The 27,607-nt window shown below is 36.6% G+C and overlaps 1 protein-coding gene across 6 annotated transcripts in view; it reads left to right on the top strand.

Moving 5' to 3' along the window:
* PCNX4 (pecanex 4) overlaps positions 1–27,377 on the top strand; it is a 55,424-nt gene extending 28,047 nt beyond the window's left edge. For 3 of the 6 annotated variants that reach the window (XM_008519848.2, XM_070593130.1, XM_070593129.1), the window contains 4 exons: positions 166–269; positions 3,660–4,699; positions 5,075–5,261; positions 19,760–20,481. In XM_008519848.2, the coding sequence (XP_008518070.2) occupies positions 166–269; positions 3,660–4,699; positions 5,075–5,261; positions 19,760–20,011 (1,583 nt within the window). In that variant the 3' untranslated portion in view covers positions 20,012–20,481. Of the gene's footprint in view, positions 1–165; positions 270–3,659; positions 4,700–5,074; positions 5,262–17,819; positions 18,398–19,759; positions 20,482–26,248 lie in introns of those variants that run through there. The other 3 variants (XM_070593126.1, XM_070593128.1, XM_070593127.1) reach the window with 3 other exon arrangements.
* The last annotated feature ends 230 nt before the right edge of the window (positions 27,378–27,607 follow it).

Raw genomic sequence — 27,607 nt, forward strand, 5'->3', positions numbered from 1 at the left:
TGCCTTCTGTTATGCAATAAATATTTGTTTCTATTCTTGACATAAAAAGAGGGTAGATGGAGTTATGAATTAGTTCCAATTATGTTATCAATTTTGAAGATTCACATGGAAAAATAAAACAAGCTTGAACAATTACTTTCTTTTTTCTTTTCTGATTTCTTTTAGGTCTCCTCTTACCTGGGTCTCATTACTTGGGCCGTTTTCAGGATCGTTTAATATGGATAATGATTCTAGAACATGGCTATACTTACTGCTGTATTAACATTAAGGTCAATGTTCATTTGAAACCTCTTTAGTATTTTTATAGTATGTGTGTAAAATTTTACCTGTTATGTGCACATAAAACACTATTAATATCTCAGTTTGAAAGACTATCTTTTAATTATCTGTAAAAACACTTAGGGATTTTTAAAGTATATTTCAATATGCACATATTGATAGGCAGACTAGTGTCGATTGTATATCAGAGCATGGTAACAAAATATACCTGCCCCCTTTTCTTCCAGTCCTTTTCTTTTTATCCCTATCTAGTTGAGCATCTCAAAAGTGTGACTTGGTAATATTTTTTTCACTCTTCTATCATATAAGCGTTCTCAACTTAATAAAAACCTTCTTTTGACCCCACTGCCCCTACCTGCTACACCCTGTTTTTCTCTTTCCTTTTAGAGGAAAATTCCATATTAGAGTTGCTTATAGTCATATCTCTAATTTCATTTCTCTTATTCTGTCTTCAATGTAGTCTAGGTTTTTGACTCTGTTACCTATTACTCCACCAAAAACTGCTCTTGCCTAGGTCTCCAATGTGGCTGTCACATTGCTAAATCCAATGGTCAATTCTCAGGCCCTTACCAGACCTATCAGCAGCATTTGGCACGTTGATCTTTTCTTTTGATTTGTTTCATGGGTTAATCCTCGTCAGTCTCCTTTGATGGTTCCTTCTCTTTTCCTTGACCTTTTAACATCAGAGTGCCCCAGGGCCCAGGAGTCCTTGGTGAGAACTCCATTCTTCTAGCTGCTCAGCCCAAAAACATTTGGGCTTTAGTCCAGTGATATTTGACTCCTTGTTTACTTCCATACCCCGCATCCAATCCAACAAGAACTCCTGTTGGCTCCGCCTTTAAGCCATATTCTGTATCCTGCCACTTCTCGTCACCATGCTCTCTGTCACCTTCATCCTTTTCCTGGATAATTGCAATAGCCTCCTGATTGGTCTCCCTGCTTCTCCCTCTGCCCCACTACAGTCTATTCTCGACCAGCGTGATCTTCAAAATCCAGTCAGATCATGTTACTTCTCTACTCAAAACCCTGCAGTGGATCTCTTCTTTCGTTCAGAGTAGAAGCCAAGGCCCTAAATGGTCAAGCTCCCCCTATTTCCTCTTTGGCCTCATTTACTACTTTAACCTTCTCACTCTGCTCGAGCCTACTGGCTGTTCCCTCTGCCTGGAACATGTTCTTCAGATAACCACACAGCTAACTCCTTTACCACCTTTAAATCTTTGCTCAAATGTCACCTTCTCAATGAGGTATCCTATGGCCATTCTGTTTAAAATTGCACTCTCATTCCCATCCCCTCATTCCCAATCCTTCTTCCTTTGCTTTACTTTTTCTTTATTTTCATAGCACTTATACATTCTAACAGACCATGTAATTTACTTAGTTTTACTGTTGATGCTTGTGTCCCTCCACACTCTAATGTAAATGTCACAAGGACAGGGATCTCTGTTTTTATTTGGAAGATATGTCCTAAGCCCCTGGAACAAGGCCTGGCACATAATAGGCCCTCAAGAAATATTTGTTGAATGAATGAATTTTTTGTCTTAGCACAGATTGGACAACATTGCTAGTGACTAGAAAGCTGTTCCTTTAGTCCAGTGGTTCTGAAAATGCAGTTCCCCAGATTAGTAATTACTAACATTTTGTGGGAACCTGTTAGAAATGGAAATTCTTGGGCCCTACACCAGAGTTACTGAATCAGAAACTCTGGGGCCCAGGAATCTTGCCTTTTAACCAGCCTTCCTGTGACGCTGACTCATCTAAAGTTTGGGAACCTCTTCTCTAGTCTAACCTCTACAAGTAGGAGAAGGCAAAAAATTATGCAGAATATTGAGGATGTTTTCATTGCTTAATATAGTTCTATTTTTAAAATGGTATGGTTTTATAGTACCTCATAATGTGGGTCCTTTTATTGATCTTTTGTGCTCTGTGACATATGTGGTGTAAAGATACACTTTTTGGTGGCAGTCTTTTTTCTTTCTATTTCATTTTTTTGGACACAAGCTTGCTTAGCTATACCATCTACCAACATTTACATAATGCATTAAAGTTTACAAGCACTTTCATTGCTTACTTTAATCTTTACAACCTTATGTACTGGGATTATTTTTCTTTGAAAGAGAAGGAAAAGGAATCTCAGAGAGGATAGGTGACCTACTCAGGATTCTGTACGAGCATCTGACAGAGCTATGATTTAAAACAGCTTCTGATGTCATTCCATGTTCTTTCCCTAGATTATAATATAGCCTGACACCATTGCCTTTTATTAAAGGCACTGATAGTTTTGTAAAAATGTATAATTTAGATAAACAATAATTATAATAATAGTAAACAGTGACCTGGTACATCTTCTTCAAGTGATTCATTCTAGGGAAGTAATCAAAATGTGTTTAAAATTCATATAAAAACATATCCATAATATTCATTCTTTCAACATACATTTTTTGCATACCTGCTGTGTGCCAGCTACTGGTTTAGGTACTATGGATATAGCAGTAGCAAAGCTTTATGAAGTTTACTTTGTAGTTGGAGGAGACACACAATAATTACTCAAATCTCTGATATTATTATTATGTTATTATTTTAAAAGCTAGAACAGGAGACTAGTTAAACAAATTATGGCATATCCATACAGTATAATAATGCTATCATATAAAGTAGGATGGAAAGGATATGCACAAAAATACTGTGCATATTGTGTAATCCCAATTTTGCTTTCTTTCCCTCCCAAAAAATTTTTATGATTTAAGGACGTTTTTAAGGGCCAGCCCCGTGGCCAAGCGGTTAAGTTCACATGCTCCACTTCGGCGGCCCAGGGTTTCACTGGTTTGGATACTGGGCGCAGACATTGCACAGCTCATCAAGCCATGCTGAGGCGGCATCTCACATAGCACAACCAGAAGGACCTCTAACTAGGATATAAAACTATGTACTGGGTGGGCTTTAGGGAGAAGAAGAAGGAAAAAAGAGATTGACAACAGATGTTAGCTCAGGTGCCAATCTTTGGAAAAGATAAAAACTCTCATACTTGCCTAGGTATTATCTTGTCATAAAAAAAAGAAAGATTTTAATAAGTGTGATTCAAACTTAACTACAGATATAGTCTTTTAAACTTAAAATGATACTCAATAAAATTGTTTTGCCAATTTCTAGTGGAATTTCTATAATTTCTTTTAAAATAGTAGCATTATTTTTCATCTCTGTATCCAACATCGTCTGTTAAGTGCCATTAACTGAGTTAAGGTGTAACTCTTCAGTAAAAGAAATTTTTTTGAATTTTCCGTATTTTTATTATGAGAATCCAATCCATGGGCATTTACAGAACTAGCTGCTTTTCTCTGTGTAATAAGTCATCATAAACTCAAGTACTTTTTTCCCCTCTTTAGGGATTAGAATTGCAAGAGACATCCTGTCATACTGCTGAAGCTCGAAAAGTTGACGAAGTTTTTGAAGGTGCCTTTGAACAAGAAGAATACACAAGAGTATGTTCCATTAGTGAACACTTTGGAAGTGTCTTGACACCCTGTACCGTTTTGCCTGTGAAACTCTATTCTGATGCCAGGAGTGTCCTATCTGGCATAATTGATTCTCATGATAACTTGAAAGAATTTAAAGGTGACCTTGTTAAAGTGCTTGTGTGGATACTTGTTCGGTACTGCTCCAGAAGATCTAGCATGCAGGAGAATGTTCACAAAATTGAAAATAAAGGGAAAGCATCTCTAATAATCCTGCCTGACTTGAATACTTCACCACAAACCCAATCCCCAGAAGATACAGGTAGTTTAAATTCAGAAACTTTGGATGACTGGTCTGATGACAATGTTTTTGATGATGAGACAACTATCAAAACAGGAAAAGAAGAGAAAGATCAGTTGAAAGTTTTGCAAGATATAAATGTGCCTATTCCAGGATCAGTAGTATCACAGAGGGTTGATGATCATTCTACTGGCACAGTTCCTGAAAACAGTCTTTACAAAGCAGTTATATTGGGATACCCTGCTATTGACAAAGGAAAACATGAAGACATGGTGTTTATCCCTCTCAAGGAGTTCAGTTGTCCTCATTCTCACTTGTTAAGCTTACCGGAAGAGTGGACATCTAACTGTTTGCCTAATTCCAAAATGAGGGAGATGAGCTCATTATTTCCAGAAGACTGGTACCAATTTGTTTTAAGGCAGTTGGAATGCTTTCATTCAGAAGAAAACGTCCCAAATGTACTGGAAGAAATTGCAAAGGATAGAGTTTTAAAAGACTTCTATGTTCATGCAGTACTGACTTGTTATTTTAGTTTGTTTGGAGTAGACAATATGGTTCCTAGTCCTGGTCATATACTGAGAGTTTACAGTGGTGTTTTGCCTTGGTCTCTTTCCTTGGATTGGCTCACAGAAAAGCCAGAACTATTCCAACTAGCACTGAAAGCTTTCAGGTAATTCATTTTGATTATATACAAGTTGTAACATTGGCAGAAAAATGTTGATTTTTTTTATAACCTAGAAGGAGATACTCCTTCATTTCTAATTTTAAAAAATAATTGCTGTCCTAAAAATGAGAAAAATGCTATGTATTGTGATTATATCAGGTGTATAATTTGTACTTCTTTCTGTTTTCTTCATGTGGAGAAACTATTTTTCATTTGGCTTACTGGATTTCTTCACTTTAATTTCATCATTTTTCCATAATCTTTTTATCTGAAATATGTATCATTTCAGTTCAATGTCTTAAAAATATTGATTGAACAAATCTATTTCATCTATAAACTTGATTTTAAAAACTCTAAAATTCTTTGTTTTCCATTTTTCAGATATACTCTGAAACTAATGATTGATAAGGCAAGTTTAGGCCCAATAGAAGACTTTAAAGAGCTGGCTGGCTGCCTGGAGGAATATGAAAGGGACTGGCACATTGGTTTGGTATCTGATGAAAAGTGGAAGGAAGCAGTTTTACAAGAAAAACCATACTTGTTTTCTCTGGGGTATGATCCTAATATGGTAAGTTAAAAGTGTGTTTTTAAACATTTTCATGTATTAACCTTCAAGAACAGAAATCAGTTATAAAGTATTTGAACCAAGTGATAGAGATAGAACATTCTAGGTATGGATATATTAATTACAGTTTTAAGACATTTGTAATCATGCCTTTATGGCCAACATAGTCCAATCCTAAAATGACTGATTATTTACTTTGGAAATAATCTAATTTGGCATCTAATAGGAGCCAATTAAAAATGTTGAGTAGGGGCTGGTCCAGTGGCACAGCAGTTAAGTTCACACACTTTGCTTCGGCAGCTCAGGGTTCACTGGTTCGGATCCCGAGTACGGACCTATGCACCACTTAGCAAGCTACGGTGTGGTAGGCATCCCATATATAAAGTAGAGGAAGATGGGCACGGATGTTAGCTCAGGGCCAATCTTCCTCAGGAAAAAAAGAGGAGGATTGGTGGTGAATGTTGTTAGCTCAGGGCTAATCTTCCAAAAAAAAAAAAGTTGTGTAGCCATTGTTCAATAACTGACCTATGAAATAGCCAAGTAAATGTAATTGCTATAGCATATTTGACTAAATGGATTGTATTCTTATGCCAAATTCAAGTGTATTAATTATCGCTTTAGATTTGACTCCAAAGAAAAATTAATTTGTAAGTGGCATAGTATTTCTTTTGCTGACATCCATACGTAAATTTGCAGCAAATCTGACCTATGACAATTAAGAAAGACTCCAAATCGGGATTGACTTTTTAAGATTTAGTACTTGTTGTCATTGCATTTAAAATGTCATCGAGTGTGCACGGTATGAAAGATTCAATGTTATGAGCTTATTGTGGGTTCCACATCTGGCATTATAGCCTGAGGAGCTCCACAGATACACTCCCCAATGAAAATGACTAAAGTTTTTTTTTTAAAATAGCCATTTAAAGTCTTGGAAATGGTCCTAATGGCTACAGCAAATGAAGAAACATTTATTCAAGAAAATCAACTAAAACCCAATAAGAACAGTGTGAGACAGTAATATTTGAACTGAGACCCATTCCCTCCCAGCTCAGTAAGATGGAAACTCCATTCAGACTGGTATAGTCAAGAACACAGGGCTCCCTCTCCCCTCAGCTCCCCGGTGAAGGGCTATTTTCCTGGGAGAGGCAGGACTTCAGCGTTTCTCATCTTACTCCCAGATACCTATTGTGAAACTGAGTTCTGGGCATGTGTAATTAGGAGATGGGAAGTCTCTTCTGGCCAACCTGACTCACTGGGTGGAGGCTTTACCCTGGGCATGGTGCTGCTGAGAATACTGGGGACCTAATAACCCTTGCTTACTCATAAGGTGGAGGTTCCACACTGGGAGAGGCAAGCCAAGAAGACCTGAGATTACTGATCACCCTCTACCAAGTGCTCATGTCCTAAGGCAGGGATGTCACTGAGAGAGAAGCATGCCATTGTCTCACCTCCAGATTCAGAGCTCTGGCTTAGAGATTTTGCTCAGTGGAAGAAGCAAACCGTAAAAAAAGAACCCAAATCTCTTCCCAAAGGAACCAACTTTATTTTCAAAATAGTGTAAAAACATTGAAGCCTAAGATTCTCTTAAAAACTGTGGAATAATTAAAAGGCAATTGGTAAATTCCTTAAAGATATAAGCTAAACTGTAGGCTGAGTAGATTAACGGAGAGAACCAGGGAAAGAAACAGCAGAGAAGAGCTTTCCTGGAGTCAAAGTAAATCTCAAACATTGACCTCCAAAGCTGTTCTTTCAAAGGAGCCCAAATGTAATTGGATTAGTCTTTGGAGCCAATTTATGCCCCAGGTCATTGTTGAAAATGTAGAGAACCAGCTGGTAATTAGTGGAACTTAACAACTGGGTGTGAGCACTCAATAGACTAGAGCTCTGCCCAAACCACTGCCATCCCATGGTTTCACAAGGTGCACTCCCTGAGGTTGCAACATGAAAGACTTCACATTTTGGGGTGAAGGTAGGGATGGACTTCACTGAAGTTATTCAACCACTCACTAAACTAATAAGCAAATAGCAATAACAAGCCCTGGGGCAGAGGGTAGGGAGGATCAGTACCCAGAATTACTGCAGTGTTATCTAAAATGTCCAGTTTTCAACAAAAATTATGACATAAAAAGAAACAAAGTCTGACCCATACAGCAGGAAAAAAAGCAGACAACAGAAATTGCCTGTGAGAACGACGAGATGTCAGATTTACAAAGATTTCAAAGTAGCCATCATAAATATGTTCAAAAGACTGAAGGAAACCATAATTAAAGAAGTAAACAAAGTGGGTATAGAGGGAATGTACCTCAACATAATAAAGGCCATATAAGACACATAGCTAACATCATACTCAACAGTGAAAAGCTGAAAGCTTTTGCTCAAAGATCAAGAACAAGAGAAAGATGCCCACTTTTGCCACTGTTTTTTCACTATCGTATTGGAATCCTAGCCAGAGCAATTAGGCAAGAAAAAGAAATAAAAGGTGTCCAATTGGAAAGGAAGAAGTAAAACTATCACTATTCGCAGATGACATATCCAGAAAACTCTAAAGATTCCACCAGAAAACTTCTAGAACTAATAAACGAATTCAGTAAAGTCGAAGGATACAAAATCAATATATAATAATCTGTTGCATTTTTATACACTAATAACTGTCAGAAAGAAAAATTAACACAATTCAATGTGTCGATGAAAATAATCCATAACCAATCTGTAAATGAAAATTTGGGTGAGTTTATTCTGAGCTGAAATCTGAGGACCATGGCCCGGGGCCTTTCTTCCTAAAGGAAGAAAGGGCACCAAAGAAGTGGGTGCACAGAGTGGTTATATACCCCCAAACAGGGAGTTTCACATATGATTAAAATGTCCCTCCCACAATAGTCACAAGATTGCCCTATCGGCACAGCACTTGATGGACACAGCAGGTAGTGGGTCTACCATCTTGGTGGGTGTAGCAGGAGGCAAGTCTATTGTCCCGAGCTGGGCAGCCACAGGTGAGCGCAGCAATCAGTTTCTAGCCTAAGGAAAGATGATTAATCCTTAAGGAGACGCCAATGTTGGGAGGGGCAGGGAAGTTGCACCTTTACCTCAAGGGCCTTTGCTCTTGCCATAGGGAAAATCTAAAGCAGATATACAATGCATGCTCAACAGCCACGGTCAGGCCCTTTTGGAAAGACAAGGTCAGGCCGAATTAGGTTTATACCAAATGGCTTCCTCATATTCTCCAATATATCCTATTGCTTGCCATTTTTATTTGTCACATGTACAATTGCTTCAAAAGGAATAAAATACCTAGGAATAAATTTAACCAAAGAGGTAAAAGACCTATACACTGAAAACTGTTGGTCATTGATGCAAGAAATTGAAGAAGACACAAATAAATAGATATTCTGTCCTCATGGGTTGGAAGTTTTAATATTGTTAAAATGCCCATACTACTTAAAACAATGTACAGATTCAGTGTAATTCCTATCAAAATTCCAGTGACATTTTTCACAGAAATAGAACAAACAATCCTAAAATTTGTATAGAACCACAAAAGCTGCTGAGTAGCCAAAGCCATCTTGAGAAACAACAAAGCTGGAGGCATCACGCTTCCTGATTTCAAACTGTATTACAAAGCCATAGTAATCAAAATAGTATGGTATTAGTATAAAAACAAGCACACAGATCAATAGAACAGAATAGAGAGCTCAGAAATAAACCTGTGCATATATGACTAATTAATTTACAACAAAGGACCCAAGAATATACAATGAGGAAAAGACAGTCTCTTCAATAAATGGTGCTGAGAAAACTGGATAGCAACAAGCAAAAGAAGGAACTTGACCACTGTCTAACAGCATACAGAAAATTTACTCAAAATGGATTAAAGACTTGAATGTAATACCTGAAGACATAAAACTCCCAGAAGAAAACATAGGCAGTAAGCTCCTTGACTTTGGCTTTCCAATCATTTTTTGGACTTGACACCAAAGGCAAAGGCAGCAAAAGCAAAAATAAACAAGTGGAACTGCATCAAACTAAAAAGCATCTGCACAGGAAGGAAAACAATCAGTAAAATGAAAAGCAGCCTACCAAATGGGAGAAAATTTTTGCAAATCATATATCTGATAAGAGATTAATATCCAAAATGTATAGATTGCTGGGAAGATGGCATAGGAGGACTCTGAAAGCACCTCCTCCCACTGACACAGCAAACCTACAACTACTCTTGGAACAATTACCTCTGAGAGAGAACTGGAAACAGGATAAAAAGAATCCCCACAACAAGGGACAACATTGACAGGGATAGAAGAGGAAGAAATATACCTCTACTGAGGGAAAAAACCACTTCCTGGCCTGGGCACTTAACAGCTGGGAACAGTCTTAAGGTATAAAGCTTTTCCCAGAGCAGTAGGGCATCTGAGCAGGAGATCCATGCCACAGTAAGCATCCCAGCCTTTGAATTCAGCACAACCAAGATAAATTATCATAATACTTGGCTTTGCTGGCTTTTAAAAACAACTGGGAATACCCCCAGAAAAACTGTTGAACTTCAGAGAAAGAAATGCCTACTCTTAAAGGACCCACACACAGATTCACCCATTCAGGAAACTGTAACATCACCAGAAAGAAAGGTGCATAGTCCTTGGGTAAAAGAGACTCACTTGCTAAGCTCTGAGTGCATCTCAAAGAGGCAAGAGGCAGCTGGGCCCACCTCCTCTGGGACTGAGACACTGGCAGCAGCTGTTATTGTGACCTAGTATAGTAGTGCTGACACAGAAACTGGTAGATGCCATTGGATTTCTTCTTCTGACCTGTTAGCACAGGGAGAGGGTCTGCCCCACCCACTAGAGTACCAATTTAATCCAGCTGAGCCAAGGCAGGCAGCCTGCCCTATGGACTGGCCCCACCTACCAGCAAGCCCATGGAAAATTGGCAGGCCCATGTAGGTAGGGTGTGTGGGACCTCTGCAGCAGGGCAAGTGAGCGTGTGACAGGGTGGCCCTACATTGGCAGGGTGTGTGGCCTGTGGGTGGTGGGGCCTGTCTGCCACAGCAGACTTGTGTAGCTGGCCATCTCAAACAGCCACACAGGGGATCTGCCCTGCCTACCAGTGCCTAAAATGATTGTGTGCTGCCACCTGGGGCCGGCCCCACCCATCTGCGCTCCCAAGAGAACTGACAACAGCCTCACAGGCTGGAGGCCTGCCCCAATTGTGAGCCCCAGAGCCTGGCAACCAGCCATGCTGGGGGCCTGACTCACTTAACAGCAAAACAGCAGCAGATCTGCACTGCCACCCATGCTGGGGCTTGACGCACCCAATAAAGTGACTGTAGCAGCTGCACATGGCTGAGCCTTACAACCAGCCAGCCCAAGGGCCAGCCTAGCCTACCTGTGTGCCTGCAGCAAGAGCAACCCCACCACAACAGAAGGGCACACGTAGCCCATACAGGGGACATTCCTGGAACATTTGGAAATGGTGACGAGAGGGGAGCACATTGCTGGGCCCCAAAGTCATCACTTACATAAGGCCACATCTGCAAGATTGAGAGACATGGCTTATCTACTCAATACATAGAGATAAGCACAGAGAAGTAGGCAAAATGTGGAGACAAAGGAAGATGTTCCAAATAAGGGAACAGGACAAATTCTCAGAAAAGGAACTAAATGAAACAGAGATAAACAATCTACCTGATAAAGAGTACAGACTAATAGTCAAAGATGCTCACTAATCTTGGGAGAACAGATGAACACAGAACTTCAACAAAGAATTGGAAAATATAAAAAAAGAACCAATCAGAACTGAAGAATACAATAATAGAAATTAAAAATTCACTAGGGAGAATTAGCAGCAGAGTAGATTACATACAGTAAGAGATCAGTTATCTGGATAAAAGAGTAGAGGACATCACCCAAGCCCTGAACAGAAAAAAAGAGTTAATAAGAATGAGGACAGTCTAAGGGACCTCTGGGACAGCGTCCAGCCTACTAACATCCATATTATAGGTGTCCAGGAGAAGAAGAGAGAGACAAAGGGGCAGAGAACCTATTTGAAGAAATAATAGCTGAAAAATTCCCTAACCTAAGAAAGGAAGCAGACATCCAGGCACAGGAACCACAGATAAAGTGGAGAAAAATTGGCACAGATATTAGCTCAGGGCTAATCTTCCTCAAGCAAAAACAAAAAGAGGGAGATTGGCAACAGATGTTAGCTCAGGGCTAATCTTCCTCAAGCAAAAACAAAAAGAGGGAGATTGGCAACAGATGTTAGCTCAGGCTAATCTTCCTCAGCAAAATAACAACAGGGGCAGAGAATCTAAATAGACATTTTTCCAAAGAAGCCATACAGATGGTCAAGAGGTATGTGAAAAGGTGCTCAGCATTACTAATCATCAGAGAAATGCAAATCAAAATCACAATGAGATATCATGTCACATCTGTTAGAATGACTATTATCAAAAAGACAAGAAATAAGTATTGGCAAGGATGTGGAGAAAAAGGGAACCCTTGTGCACTGTTGGTGGGAATGTAAACTGGTGCAGCCACTATGGGTTTCTCAAAAAATTACCAATAGAACTACCATATGATCCAGCAATTCCACTTGTAGGTATTTATTCAAAGGAAATGAAGATACTAACTCAAAAATATATGTGCACCTCCATGTTCATTGCAGCATTATTTACAATAGGAAAGACATGGAAGCAACCTAAGTGTCCATTGATGAATGGATAAAGAAAATGCACTGTGTGTATTTTCATGCATACATACATTCATACATCACTTAATGATGGGGATACGTTCTGAGAAATGTATCAGGCAATTTCATCATTGTGCGAATATTGTAGAGTGTATTTACACAAACCCAGATGGCCTACTACACACCTAGGCTATATGGTATAGCCTATTGCTCCTAGGCTACAAACCTGTACAGCATGTTACTGGACTGAATACTGTAGGTAATTGTAACACAATGGTAAGTATTTATTTATCTAAACATAGAAAAGGCATAGTAAAAATATGCTATAAAAGATAAAAATGGTATACCTGTATAGTGCCCTTACCATGAATGGAGCTTGCAGGACTGGAAGTTGCTCCAGGTTGAGTCAGTAAGTGAGTGGTGAGTGAATGTAAAGGCCTAGGACATTACTGTATGCTACTGTAGATTTTATAAACACTGTACACTTAGGCTACACTAAATTTATTTTTTTAAACTTTTTTTTCAATAATAACCTTTGCTTACTGTAAGTTTTTTACTTTATACACTTTAAAATGTTTTTCAACGTTTTGACTCTTTTGTAATAACACTTAGCTAAAGACACAAACACATTGTACAGCTGTACAAAAGTGTTTTCTTTATTTATATCCTTATTCTGTAAACTTTTTTCTATTTTAAAAGTTTTTTTCTTTTTACTTTTTAGACTTTTATTGAAAATTAAGACACCAATGCATAGATTAGCCTAGGCCTACACAGGGACAGGATCATCAATATCACTGTCTTCCATCTCCACATCTTGTCCCACTGGAGGGTGTTAATATCTTAATATTGCCCACAGGGGCAGTAATACCACAAACAAGCAAGTAATGCATTGTGCTATGACATTACAACAGCTATGACGATGACCAGGCAATAGGAAGTTTTCAACTCCATTACAATCTTATGGGACCACTGTCATATATGCAGTCTGTCATTGACCAAAAGAAACATTGTTTGCAGCACATGACTGTATATACATACATACATACACACACATAATGGAATATTATTCAGCCATAACAAAGAAGGAAATCTTGCTATCTTACTGTTTGCGACAACATGGATGGACCTTTACGGCATTATGCTAAGTGAAATAAGTCAGAGAAAGAGAAATACTGTATGATCTCACATATATGTGGAATCTAAAACAAAGAAAAAACAAAAACAAAACTCATAGATAAAGGGACAGATTGGTGGTTGCTAGAGGCAAGGTTTGGGGAGTGGGTGAAATAAGTAAAGGTAGTCAAAGTTACAAACATCCAGTTACAAAATAAATAAGCCGCAGGGATGTAATGTACAGCATGGTGACTATAGTTAAGAATACTGCATTGTATATTTGAAAGGAGCTGAAAAAGTAGATCTTAAAAGTTCTCATTTGTAACTGTGTGGTGATGGGTATTAACTAGACTTATCATGGTGATCATCTCATAATATATACAAATACCAAGTCATTATGTTGTACAACTGAAACTAATATAATGTTATATGTCAATTATATCTTAATAAAAAAGTAAAGGAAGGTATGATGACAATCTTGGATCAAATAGAGACAGAGTATCAGTAGAGATAGAAATTATAAAACAAAGAACCAAATGAAAAATTCACTAAAGGAACTCGACAATAGATTTGAACTGGTGAAAGAAAGAATTAGTAAACTTGAAGATTCTAGGTCAATAGAGATTATGCAGTCCAAAGAAGAGAGAGAAAAAAGAATGAATAAAAAGGAAGAGAGCCTTACAGAAATGTGGGACACCATTAACAGCACCAGCATACACATAGTGAGGGTGCCAGAAGGGGAAAAGAGAGAAAGGAGCAGAAAAATTATTCAAAGAGATAATGGCTGAAAACTTCCCAAATCTAGTGAAAAACATTAATCTACACATCCAGGAAGCACAGCAAACTTCAAGTAGAATTAATACAAATAGACCTATCATACTATAAATGCTGAAAGTCAAAGACCAGGAGATAATCTTGAAAGTAGCAAGACAAAAATGATTCCTAAGTTGTTAATGGAACTCTGATAAGATTAACAGCCAACCTGTCATCAGAAACAATGGCAGCCAGAAGGCATGGGATAACATATTCAAAATGCCTTTTAAAAACCCCAAAATACTGTCAACCAAGAATCCTATATCCGACAAAGCTATCTTTCCAAAAATGAAGGTAAATATTCCCAGATAAACAAAAACAGAATTTTGTTGCTAGCAGACCCACCTTACAAGAAATACCAAGAGTTCTTCAGGCTGAAAGCAAGTGACCCCAGATGATGATAATTTTAAATCATATAAGGAACAACAAAGATCATTAGTAAGGTACTGTAATTATAAAAAACAATATAAATGCATATTTCTTCTCCTCTTAACTGACTTGAAAAGCAATTGTATAAAGCAATATGTATATAATGTAATGTTGGACCTATAACATATAGAAATGTAATGTATTTGCCAATAATTGCACAAAGCAGGCCAGTGGGAACAAAGCTGTATTGGGCAAAAGAAATTATTCCAGGTAATAACTTGAATCCATAGGAATAAAGGAAGAGAACTAGAAATGATAAATAGAAATATAGCAAAATATTGCTATAATATGATAAGAATATAGCAAAAGCAATAAATATATACTTGTTCCCTTTCAGTTTCTTTAAAAGTATATAATGTAATAATTAGAACAATACATTATAGGGCTTGTAACATTTATAGATGTAACATGTATAACAATACCACAAATAGGAAAGAAAAGAGAATAGAACTATATAGGATTTTTATTTCTATATCTCACCAGAATTAAGTTAGTATAAACTGAACCTGACTCTGATAAGACATATATGTTAAGCCCTAGAGCAACCGCTGAGGAAATAATTTTTTTAAAAAAAGTTAAAAAAAAAATCATTAAAGAAATTAAAAGTATACATTAAAAATAGTCATTTAATGCAAAAGAAAGCAGTAGCAGGGGAACAGAGGGACAAAAAAAGACAAGATATGGAAGACAGAAAGGAAAATGACAGACATAAATCTGACTATATCGATAATAACATTGAATGGGAGTATATTAAACTATCAAAATGAAAGGGAGAGATTGTCAGACTGAATTTGGAAACAAGATCAAACTATATGCTTTCTATGGAAGATACACTATATACAAAGACACAAATAAATTGAAAGTGAAAAGATGAAAAAGGTATGTCATGCAAACAACAGCAGGAAAGCTGGAGTACCTCCACTAATGTCAGAAAATAATAGGCTTTAAAACAAAAAATGTTACTAGAGATTGAGGGACATTTTATAATGATAAAAGGGTCAGTCCATCAGGAAGATAGAATAATCATATTTGCAGCTAACAATGGAGCACCAAAATATGTGAAGCAAAAAACTGACAGAAATAAAGAGAGAAATAGACAATTCAACATTAATAGTTGGAGACTTCAATACCCTACTTTCAGTCATGGATAGAACAACTAGGCAGAAGATCAAAGGAAAAAAGTAGAAGATTTGAACAAAACTGTAAACCAACTATACCAAACAGACACCTATAGACAACAGAATATGCATTCTTTTAAAGTGCACATGGAACATTCTCCAGGATAAACCATATGCTAGGATATAAAACAAACTTAATAAATTTAAAAGGATTGAAAACCTACAGAGTATGCCTTCTGACCCCAAGGAAATACAATTAGAAATCAATAAAGAAATTTGGGAAACTCAAAGATACGTGGAAATTAAACAACACATGTCTAAGTCACCAGTGGGTCAAAGGAGAAATTAGAAAATACATTGAGATAAATGAGAATGAAGACACAGTATACTAAAACTTGTGAGATGCAACTATAACAGTCCTTAAAGGGAAATGTATAACTTTAAAATGTCTATATTAAAAATGAAGAAAGATTTCAAATCAATAGCTTAACCTTCCATCTTATGACAATGGAAAAAAGAAGAGCAAACTAAACTTAAAGCAGACAGAAGGAATTAATAAAGACTAGAGAGGTAATTATGAAATAGAAACTGTAAAAACAATAGAAAAAATTAATGAAACCAACAGCAGGTTCTTTGAAGAGATCGGCCAAACTGAAACTTTTTGTCTTGGTTTGACCAAGAAAAAAGAGAGAAGATTCAAAATACTAGAACCAAATGAAAAGGGGGACAGTACTACTGACCTTATAGAAATGAAAGTGGTTATAAAGGAATACTATGAACACTTGTATGCCAATGATTTATATAACTTAGAAGAAATGGATAAATTCCTACAAAGTACTGAAACTGACTCAAGAAGAAATAGACAATCTGAACAGGTGTATAACAAGAGACTAAATTAGTAATAACTGACCATAAAGAAAAGCCAAGACCCAGATGGCTTTACTGCCTAATTCTACCAAATATTTAAGGAATAATTAAGACCAGTTCTTCACAAAGTCTTTCAAAAAATGGAAGAGCATTTTCCAACTCATTCTGTAAAGCCAGTATTACCCTGTACCAAAAGCGTACAAAGACAATACAAGAGAAAACTACAGACCAATATCTGTTCTCAATATGGATGCAGAAATCCTTAAGAAAATACTAGCAAACTGAATCCAGCAATACATAAAAAGAATTATACACTGTGACCAAGTGGCATTTATCCCAGGAATGCAAGGTTGGTTTAACATCCAAAAATGAATTAATGTAATACCCCATATCAATAGAATAAAAAACAAAAACCATATAATCATCTCAATAGACACAGAAAAAGCATTTGACAAAATCCAACACCCTTTCATTTTAAAAACACTTAAACTTAGGAATAGAAAGGAACTTCCTCAGTTTGATAAAGGCAACTATGAAAACCCCACAGCTAACATCATACTTATTAGTGAAAGACAGAGTGCTTCCCCTTAGATCAGGAATAAGACAAGGATGTCCACTCTCACCATTTATTATTAAACATTATACTAGAGATTCTCATCAGGGTAATTAGGCAAGAAAAGTAAAAGGCATTCAGATTGGAAAGGAAGAAGTGAAATTATCTCTATTCACAGATGACATGATCTTGTATATGGAAAATCTAAGGAATCCACTAAAAAACTTTGAACTAATAAACAAGTTCAGCATGGTGGCAGGATACAAGATCAACATACAAAAATCTATTGTGTTTCCATACACTAGGAGTGAACAATCCCAAAATGAAATTAAAAAAACAATTCTACTTACAGTAGCATCAAAAAGAATAAAATACTTGGGAATAAATTTAACAAGAAAAGTATAAACCTTGTTCTCTAAAAGCTACAAAACATTGTTGAAAGAAGAAATTAAAGATCTAAATAAATGGAAAAACATCCCATGTTCATGGATCAAAATGATATTAAGATGGCAGTACTCCCCAAATTTATCTACAGATTCAACACAATCCCTGTCAGAATCCCAGCTAGCTTCTTTATGGAAATTGGCAAGCTGACTCTGAAATTCATATAGAATTGCAAGGGACCCTGAATAGCCAGAATAATCTTAAAAAGAAAATTGGCAGACTAATACTTTCAAATTTCAAAATTTACTACAAACCTATAGTAGTCAAGACAGTATAGCATGGGCATAGAGATAGATATATAAATCAATGAAATTGAATTGAAATGCAAAATAAACCCATGTGTCTATGATTAACTGGTTTTAACAAGGGCGCCAAGGCCATTCTATAGGAAAAGAATAGTCTTTTCAACAAATGGTGCTGAAACAATTGAATAGCATATTCAAAAGAATGACATTAGACCCTGTATTAGTTTCCAGGGCTGCTGCAACAAATTACCACAAACTAGGTGACTTTAAACAACAGAAATTTATTCTCTCACACTTCTAGAGGTGAGAAGTCTGAAATCAAGGTCCCAGCAGAACTACACTTCCTCTGAAGACTCTAAAGGAGAATCCTGTCTTACCTCTTCCAGCTTCTGGTGACTCCTGGCATTCCTTGGCTTGTGACAGCATAACTCCAGTCTCTCCCTTGTCTTCACATGACTTCTTTCCTATGTCCTGTATCAATTCTCTCACTTCTTTCTCTTGTAAGGACACGAGTCATTGGATTTAGAGCCCACCTAAATTCAGGATGATCTCATCCTGAGATCCTTAACTTAATTACAGCAAAGACCCATTCCAAATAAGGTCACATTCACAGCTACCATGGGTTAGGACTGGGATGTCTTTTCTCTGAGGGAAGTTGTTCAACTAACTGCAGACCCTAACTTCATGGTAGATACAAAAATGAACTCAAAATGGCTCAAAGACCTAAATGTAAGAGCTAACACCATAAAAATCTTAGAAGAAAACATAGGAGTAAATCTTCATGATCTTAAACTTGGCAATGGATTCTTAAATATGACACCAAAAAAATGAGAAACAAAAGAAAAAAATGAATAAATAGGACTTCATCAAAAGTAAAAACTTTTATGCTTCAAAGGACACCATCAAGAAAGTAAAAAGACAACTCACAGAATAGAAAAACTATTTGCGTATATCTGATAAGGGACTTGTTACTAGAATATATAAAGAACTGTTACAACTCGATAATAAAAAGACAACCCAATTTAAAAAGAGCAAAGGATCTGTGTAGACATTTCTCCAAAGGAGATCAAATGGGGCAGTAAGCACATGAAAAGATGTTCTTCATCATTCATCAAGGAAATGCAAATCAAAACCACAATGAGATACCACTTCATACAGACTAGGATGGCTAAAATCAAAAAGTCAAATAATAAATGTTGGTGAGGATATAAAGAAATTGGAATTCTAATACAGTTCTGGCAGAAGTGTAAAATGGTGCAACCACTTTGGAAAACATTCTGGCAGTTTCTCAAATGAGTAAACAGAGTTACCATATGACCTGGAAATTCCTCTCCTGAGTATATACCAAAAGAAATGAAAACAGGTCCACATAAAAACTTGTATATGGAGATTTATAGCAGCATTATTCATAATTACCAAAAGATGGAAACAACCCAACTGTACATCAACTGATGAATGAATGCACGAGTTGTGATATAGCCGTATGATGGAATACTATTCACCCATGGAAGGAATGAAGTACTGATACATGCTACAACATGAATGAATCTTAAAACATTATGCTAAATTAAAGAAGCCAGTCACAAAAGGCCACATATTATATGATTCCATTCTCATGAAATTTCCAGTATAAGCAAATCTGTAGAGGTAGAAAGTACATTGGTGGCGTAGGACTGGGAAACAAAGGGATAGGAGGGTCTTAGTGAAAGATTACAGGGGGTTTTTTTGATATCATGAAAATGTTCTAAAATTGGCTGTGGTGCTAGTACATATCTGAATGTACTAAAAAACTATTAAATTGTACACTTTACATAGTAAATTGTATAGTAGGTGAATTGTATCTCAACAAAGCTGTTTTTAAAAAGAGCCTGTAACGTGATTATTCAGTGACTAGTATTTATGACTTATGCATTGCTGAGGCCAGATAGGGTGAGGGAATAGAAAAGGAAAGGAAAGAGAAGTATCTGAGACTTTGCTTTTCTGGTCATTGAGTGAAATGACTGTCAGGGAATTTTTCTTCTCATACTTATTCAGAGAGCTACCAAATAGAAGTGATTCTTGATTCTGAAGACAAGCAACTCATGTGTGTACATTTTAATATACCACTTTCTATTTAAGTTCACTTAACTATAATGGAATTTTTCTCTAAGTTTATAAATAAAATATAAAGGCCTGAATATAATTTCTTTTTTTTCTCTGCCTCCCCTCATCCCCCCCACCCCCACTTTTTATACTTTAAAGGGAGTTTACACTGGGAGAGTACTTACCCTTCAAGAATTATTGATCCAAGTTGGGAAGTTAAATGCCGAAGCTGTTAGAGGTCAGTGGGCCAATCTTTCTTGGGAATTGCTTTATGCCACAAATGATGATGAGGAACGTTACAGTATACAAGCTCATCCACTACTTCTAAGAAACCTTACGGTACAAGCGGCTGACCCTCCCCTGGGATATCCAATTTATTCTTCAAAACCTCTCCATATACATTTGTATTAGAGCCCATTTTGACTTGTATTGTCATCAAATGAGATCTTTTTATTTTTTCATTCTAGAAAAGTAAGAATCTGATTCCTCATAACTTCCATGGACTTTCCTCTCTCCTCCCACGTGCCTGAGAAAAGCTAAGCTCTTTAAAGTTGATTCTCTTAGCTATCTTAATGATTAAAAAAAACCAACTTTATGTCTAACCTCAGAGTTAGAACTAGTTGGCCAATATTTGTGCCCTATGAATTGTGGTGGGCTTTGGTAAATATAAAACATTTGTAGAAGATTGATAATGAATTTTTTAATGCTTTCTTAAATGTGTGGTAGGTGATTTGCCTTACAGAAGTCAACAACTGTATAATTTTTGCATACTTAAAAGATATACATATCTGTGTTTTTAAGTAATGATAGTGGATCTCATTGAAGGTTACATAATGTATATATATTTATTTTCAATATAATAAAATTTTATAGTATTTTCACACTTTGTGCTTTTTTTAACACTTAACACAGTCTGAATGTTTTCATATATTCATTTTCTTTTCATATACTTCAATTCAGAAATTTTAAAAGTTTTTAGTAAAATCTCTTCCTTCATTTTCAAGTATCCTTTTGATATATGTGAAAGGAAAAGGATTTATCCCATTCATCATGTGAATACTCATTGGAATTAGCAATGTTAGGGTAGTCTGAGTATGACTGCTAGAGGCCATTCTGTAGATCTGGCTCTTTATGCATTTCTTTTCAACTTTGAATATACTCTGAAGAATGACTTCCAGTAGGACTGCTAGTTACTAGTGTCTTAAGGTATCTGAACCGAAGGCAGAAAGTAATGGGAGGAAAATTTTTCACAATGATCACAATTTTATTTTCACTCTCTTGCTGTTCATGAAGTTTTTACAGGTACTTATAAGCAGAATGAACAATGAGTCTGTATCAGTTGAGAAATGAATTTCTTTTACCCCTTACTTTATTTCCAACTGAGTTTATAGTAGCCTCCTAGGTTGGTAATACAGCAATACATTCTCTTTAGAAATGATTGAAATTATTTGAAATGTGCCAATTAGGTTTTTTTATTATTATTATTCCATTTATTTAGCATGTGGAACAGTTCAATCAAGCTATGTTAAAGGATAACTTTTTGGACTAATTTTCAGTTAATGAATTCATTGAGATTTGTGCATTAGTCTTTTTTTGGAAGCAATATAGTATAGTTATTAAGATAGAGTGTTGTGTTAACATCTGGGTTCATAATATAGTAATCTCAGGCTTACTATTTACATAATTGAGATTTACTAGCCAGACAATTTTATGTATTTTTGTCACCTAGGAAAATTTTCTCATGCCATTAAAAACACTCTATGTAATGATCAGTTTTAATGACTGCATAACATTGATAGATATAACAGTTTATTGGACTATCCTCCAAATAATGGGAATTCTAAATTGTTTAAAGATTTTAATAATGCCCAGCCATGCTTTCCCTTTACCTTGCATCCTCCTCAAACTGCTCCCATGTCTCTCCATTTCATTCATAGCCAGGTTTCCTCTTCTTTCATTCGTCAAATGATTACAGTCTGGATTCCATCTCCACTAATGATTCCATCTTTACCATTCCCCCAAATAAAGTTAGTTTTTATTAAGGTCAGTGTTTACCTTTGTATTGTCAAACCAACCGGCTACTCCTATGTTCTTGTCTTATTTGTTCTTTAAATAGCATTTGACACATTTTGACCACTCCTTGAATCACCTTTTTTGTCTCTTTTGCTTCCCTGACACAAGTATCTTCATTTTCTTCCTCTCTCCCTGGCCACTCCTCAATCACCTTTGCTGCTTTTCCATTTCTACCTGACCACTAAATTTTGGAATTTCTCAACAGTTTGGTTCCAGGGCCCCTCTTCTACATTCACTGTGGACAGTCTCGTCCACACCCAAGATATAAAAGTATCATCAATAAGTTGATGTTCAAATATATACCTACCTCAACCTCTCTTCTTAGCACTGAGCCTGTATATGGAACTTATTTATCTCCATCTGATAGAGTCAAACTGACCTTATTGAATCTTCCCTAAAACCTGCTTTTCTGACTTTCACTTTTAGTAATGCTTAGGTAATTCACACCACCCATCTCACAGAGAACAACTAGCAAAGCTAGGCAAAATAATATTTTAAAATCTGCTTAAAGGTATCAGAGAACCAAGAAAACAGTGAAGAATTACATTACCAAGATCCAAGGCAGAATGAAATTTAGAAACTTGAGCTCATCACTTGGGCTGCTTTTCTTCTAGGAGCATTTGCCAGCTCAGGATGAGGTGGTTGAGAGTCTGAGAAACTAAGTAACGCTTTTGACAGCCTTGCTGCTGAGTTAGAGGAATACAAATGGGAGTCCAGGGCTCTCCAAGGAGGGAGGCAGGAACCCTAGTAACTGACCACACACTGGTTTGGGACATCAAGGATTACGTCCTAATTTTATGGTTGAACAAAAAAAGTAGATGCAGCTTGAATCTTCTTAGTCCCTAAAACTGGATTAAGGTGGCCCTGGATTTCTGCTCTGCCTAGCCACCACCCAGAGCAAAGGTAAATCTTCTCTGGACTGACCTTTTAAGTTATTTTTGTAATTTTTCATACTTAATGTTGGACAACGTAAAATAAAGCACCTGAGGAGATATGACAACATGATCAAAAATCCAAGAGAAACAATAGACAATAGGAATGGACCCACTGGGGATCCAGATAATGGAGTTGTTAAACACAGGCTAGAACATTATGATGTTTGGTACATTCAAAGATATAAAACACAAGCTTAAGAATTTCATCAGAGAATTAGAAACTATACAGAAGAATTGATAAGTCCCAAACTGATAAGTACGTTAATCAAGTTTAAGAACGCAGTGAATGGATTTGATAGAAACTGGACACAGCTAACGTAAAAATTAGTGAAACACAATTTGGGTCAGAAGTAAATATCTGATATGAAAAATGACACAAAAGAATGGAAAATATTGTAAGAAGATAAGAGACATAGGGTTACCATGAGAAGATCTAACATACAAGTAATTGGAATTCCAAAAGGAGAGGCGAGAGGAAATGGCAGAAGCAACATTTAAGGAGATAATGACTGAGAATTTACCAAATTTTTAAGGGACATTAATCCCTGCAAGATAATAAAACCACACCTCAACACAGCATGAGAAAGCATGCTAAATAAAGCATGCTAAATAAAACCACACCTCAACACAGCATGAGAAAAAACAAAATATAAAAAGGAAGTCATATACCCACAACTAAAATATACGACTATGTACTAGGTGGATTTGGGGAGAAAAAGCAGAAAAAAAAAAAGGAAGTCATAAAAGCAGCCAGAAAGATGTTACTATCAAAGAACCAAGAATTTTATTAAACTCACAACTAACTTCTAAACAGAAAATATGGAAACCAGAAATTTGTGGAATGATATTTAATTTTGCTAAAATAACTATAAACTTAGAATTCTATACTCAGCCTTTCTCCAAAAACAACTCTTTAAGAATGAAGGTAAAGACAGTTTTATACACAGTAAATTCAACAGCAGATTCTCATTAAAAGAAATAGCATAAGGTATTTTCCAGACAGAAGGAAAATGATCCAGTAGAAGCTCAGGGATGTAAGAAGAAATGAACAGTAATAAAAACGATAAATATATGGTTAAATCTAAATTAATAGTGACAATATAAAATAGTTTTGGAGGTTAAATATGTTAAAATACATGGCAATAATAGTATATAAGTTGTTGCAGGAGTTAACCCAGAGTTAAAGAGTTCTAAGATTCTTGTATTATCCAGAAAGAAGTTAAAAGTACCAAGTAATAATAGACTTTGCTGTATCATCTATAGGAGGACCGCTAAAAAATAGCAAAAAGTGAAAACAAGTATATAACTACTAAACTAACAGAGGAGGAAAGTGGAATAATAATTAGGCAAAAAAAGAATATAAAATAGGACAAATAGAAATAAAGTAGTGAGGCCAGCACCATGGCCAAATGGTTAAGTTCGTGCGCTCCGCTTCAGTGGCCCAGGGTTTCACCAGTTCAGATCCTGGGCACAGACATGGCACCACTGGTCAGGCCACGCGGAGGCGGCGTCCCACATAGCACAACCAGAAGGACCTAAAACTAGACTATACAACTATGTAATTGGGGGCTTTGGGGAGAAGAAGAAAAGAAGAAGATTAGGAACAGATGTTAGCTCAGGTGCCAGTCTTTATAAAATAAAGATGAAGGCTCAAAAAAAAAAAGGAAATAAAATAGTATATTAGCAAAATAAACAGCAAATTAAACCTGAAGAAAGTAAAAGAATAAAATAGTAAGGCACGAAAATTAGAATAGAAAACAAACATGAAGCAGATCAACTAAGCCAAAAGTTGATCTTTGAAAGACATATAATTGATAAGCCTCTGGCAGACTAAACAGAAAAAGAAGAAATACCAAATAACCAATGTGAGGAATGAGAGAGAGCATATAGACATTTGACAAAATCTGTATATTATGTACAACTTTACATCAATAAACTTGACATTTGAAATGAACAGTTGCCTTAAAAAATATAACTTAGCCAAAACTGACAAAAGAAAATAATAGGGAAATTTGAACAGTCCCATGTCTGGTAAAGAAATTTGTACTTAGTTTCTTACTTTCCCACAGTGAAAACTGCAATCTTACATGGATTCATCAGTTTATCCTAGCAAAAATTTAAGAAGGAAAGAAAGACCATTATTAAATTTTATCAAAGAACAGTAAAAGCAGGAACCCTCCCCAACTCATTTTATGAAACCAGCGAAATCTTGATACTAAAACCTGGCAAGGACATTATGAGAAAGAAAAATTACAGACATTCCCAAACATCAATGCAAAACTACCAAAGTACTAGCAAACTAAATTCATAAATAAATATATGAATAATAAATTACAACCAAGTTGCATTTCTTCTTGAAAAGTGAAGCTGGTGTGATAGTTGAAAATCAATCTCAATATAATTCACCACATTAACAGAATGAAAGGAGAAAAATCCTATCGTTTCAGTAGATCCAGAAAATGTATTTGAGAAAATCAACATGCATTCATAAAAAGGAAGCATTGGCTTTTTAAAATGCAGCTCTATTTAGCTTATCCTGAATGTACACGTGAGGTTTTCTGGATCAGAGCTAGATTTCTTATTATCTCACAGTAAATAAGTGCACCTGCCTACCCTTTGCACTAGTCCATACCCCCAAAGCAAAATGGTGAGAACTGAGTGAGCAGTTTTCCTCCACAGTGGCCAAACACTCCATAGGCAAGGGACAAACAAAGAAAAATTGTTTTTCCCTGCTAAAAAAGGAGAAAGAGGCAGCTGTCCTCCTCTCCAGAAAGGGTCTCCCTTTCTAGCCAGGTGGTATGCAAAAAAAAAAAAGAAAAAAAAATCTCTCCAGGAGCCAGAGAGCCCCATGTGTCTCCTAGAGCTATCTCCTAGGTCCCAGGCAATACTAGGAAGATAGCCACTTGGATATTTCTGATACTTTGGGGCTTAATGTAGGGACCAATCCAGGCTGTAACTCTTTGGTCCTCTTGGGGAGATGAGACATTTTTATTACACTTTAGGATCAGAGAAATTAACTAGACAAATTGTTACAGATCTAATTCTCATGGTATGTGAAGAATCTCAGAAAGCTAGGGCTTTATACAGGACACTGAGAAATCCAGGAAAGTTTTGTTTATCCACAGAAATAAAGAAGGAAACCACCCCCACAACATTTACCAAACAAGGAATGGAAGAGAACTTCTTGAATCTGATAAACCTACAACAGACATCATAGTTAACGGTGAAATGTTGAAAGTTCTCAGCCTGAGACTGAGAATGAGATAAGGAGACTGCTGTCACTGTGTCTATCTAGCTTTGTCCTGGAGTCTTAGCCAGTGAAAATAAGACAGGGAAAAGAAAGAAGAGGTCTAAGGAATAAAAATGAAAGAATAAAACTTCTTCACAGAAAGTGTGATTGTGTGTGTAGAAAATCCAAAATAATCTAAGTAAAATTGTAAAATTAATAACATTTACAATAACTTATTAAAAACAACAACCTTTTCAAGATTGCTAGATATAAGGCCAAGTTACAAAAATCAGTATTTCTATTATACCAGCAACAAACAGAATTTCAGATTTTAAAAAAAGACACCATTTGACTTCCAGTCTAGACAAAATTGTGTAAAGCCATTTTTTTCTCCTGTTCCTCTTTGCTAAGTACAACCATTAACCCTGGAAATGATGCAAAAGATAATCAAAAGGAACATGAAAATGTGGCAAGATGAAGGTGAGCTGCTTTGAGACTGCAGGACTGGAAGAGCATCACAGCAGCAAGGCGTCCTGCATCCTCCCATCCAACAGCTGAAGGCAATTGAGATCCAGCGGTTCCTGACCCCCAACCTAGCAACTGAAGGCAGTCCAGTAGGCTCCTTCCTTCCCCAGATTGACCAGAAGTCCCTCTAGCAACCATAGGCAAGCCTGACATCACCAGCAAGTGGATCAATTGGTAATTCTGCCAAAAATAAGTGGCCAGAGAAAGCACTCTCCCTCCCTGCTTGTGCTTGAGACTCTCTTTTTCCATGAGAGATACCAACATGGGTGAGTGAAACTGGCAAAACATGCTTAGTTATAGCACATGGCCCAGCCTAAGAAGCCTCTTTGTCCCTGCAGACCCAAGACCCTCCTTCTCCTCCCGGAGACACTGGGACAGCCAGAGGGCACCAGAATGGAGAAACCCGTTCCATCTCTTCAGGCAGCACCAGGAGCCCCCGTGGCACCAGATATACAGGCAGACCAAAATAATACCATTAAGGCCACTGAACATAACCCACAAAAGAAGGCCACAAATAGTATGCTAAACTTAGAGCGAATGCTTACAAAAATAAGATTTAAATAGGACCCAGAGTCTCCTAATATAATAGATTAAATGTCTAGGATTCAATAAAAAATCACCCATCGCGCCAAGAATGAATAAAATCACAACTTGAATATGGAAAGACAATCCCAACACTGACATGAGTCGGATTTTGGAATTAACTGACAAAGATTTTAAAGCCGCTGTCATAAAAATTCTTCAGCAATCAGGGCCAGCCCAGTGGTGTAGTGGTTAAGTTCACACGCTCCTCTTCAGTGGCCTGGGGTTTGAAGGATCAGATCCTGGGTGCAGGCCTACATACCACTTGTCAAGCCATGCTGTGGCAGCATCCCACTTACAAAATAGAGGAAGACTGGCAAAGATATTAGCTCAGGGCCAATCTTCCTCACCAAAAAAAAAAAAAAAAAACTTCAACAATCAATTACGAATTATCTTGAAACAAAAGAAAAAATAGAAAATCTCAGTAAAGAAACAAGTTATAAAAAAGAACCAAGTGGAAATTATCAAATCGAAAAATGCTATAACAGATATAAAAAAACTCACTGAATGGGCTCAGTAGTAGGGTAGAGATGACAGAGGATAGAATCAGTGAACTTAAGAACTGGATAACAGAATTCACCCAACATGAAGAACAGAGAGAAAAGAAACTAAATTTAAAAATTAAAAAATGAAAAGAACAGATCTGATCCAGCAATTCCATTT

The sequence above is a fragment of the Equus przewalskii genome, chromosome 25, assembly GCF_037783145.1.
Source record: "Equus przewalskii isolate Varuska chromosome 25, EquPr2, whole genome shotgun sequence".
Lineage (NCBI taxonomy): Eukaryota > Metazoa > Chordata > Mammalia > Perissodactyla > Equidae > Equus > Equus przewalskii.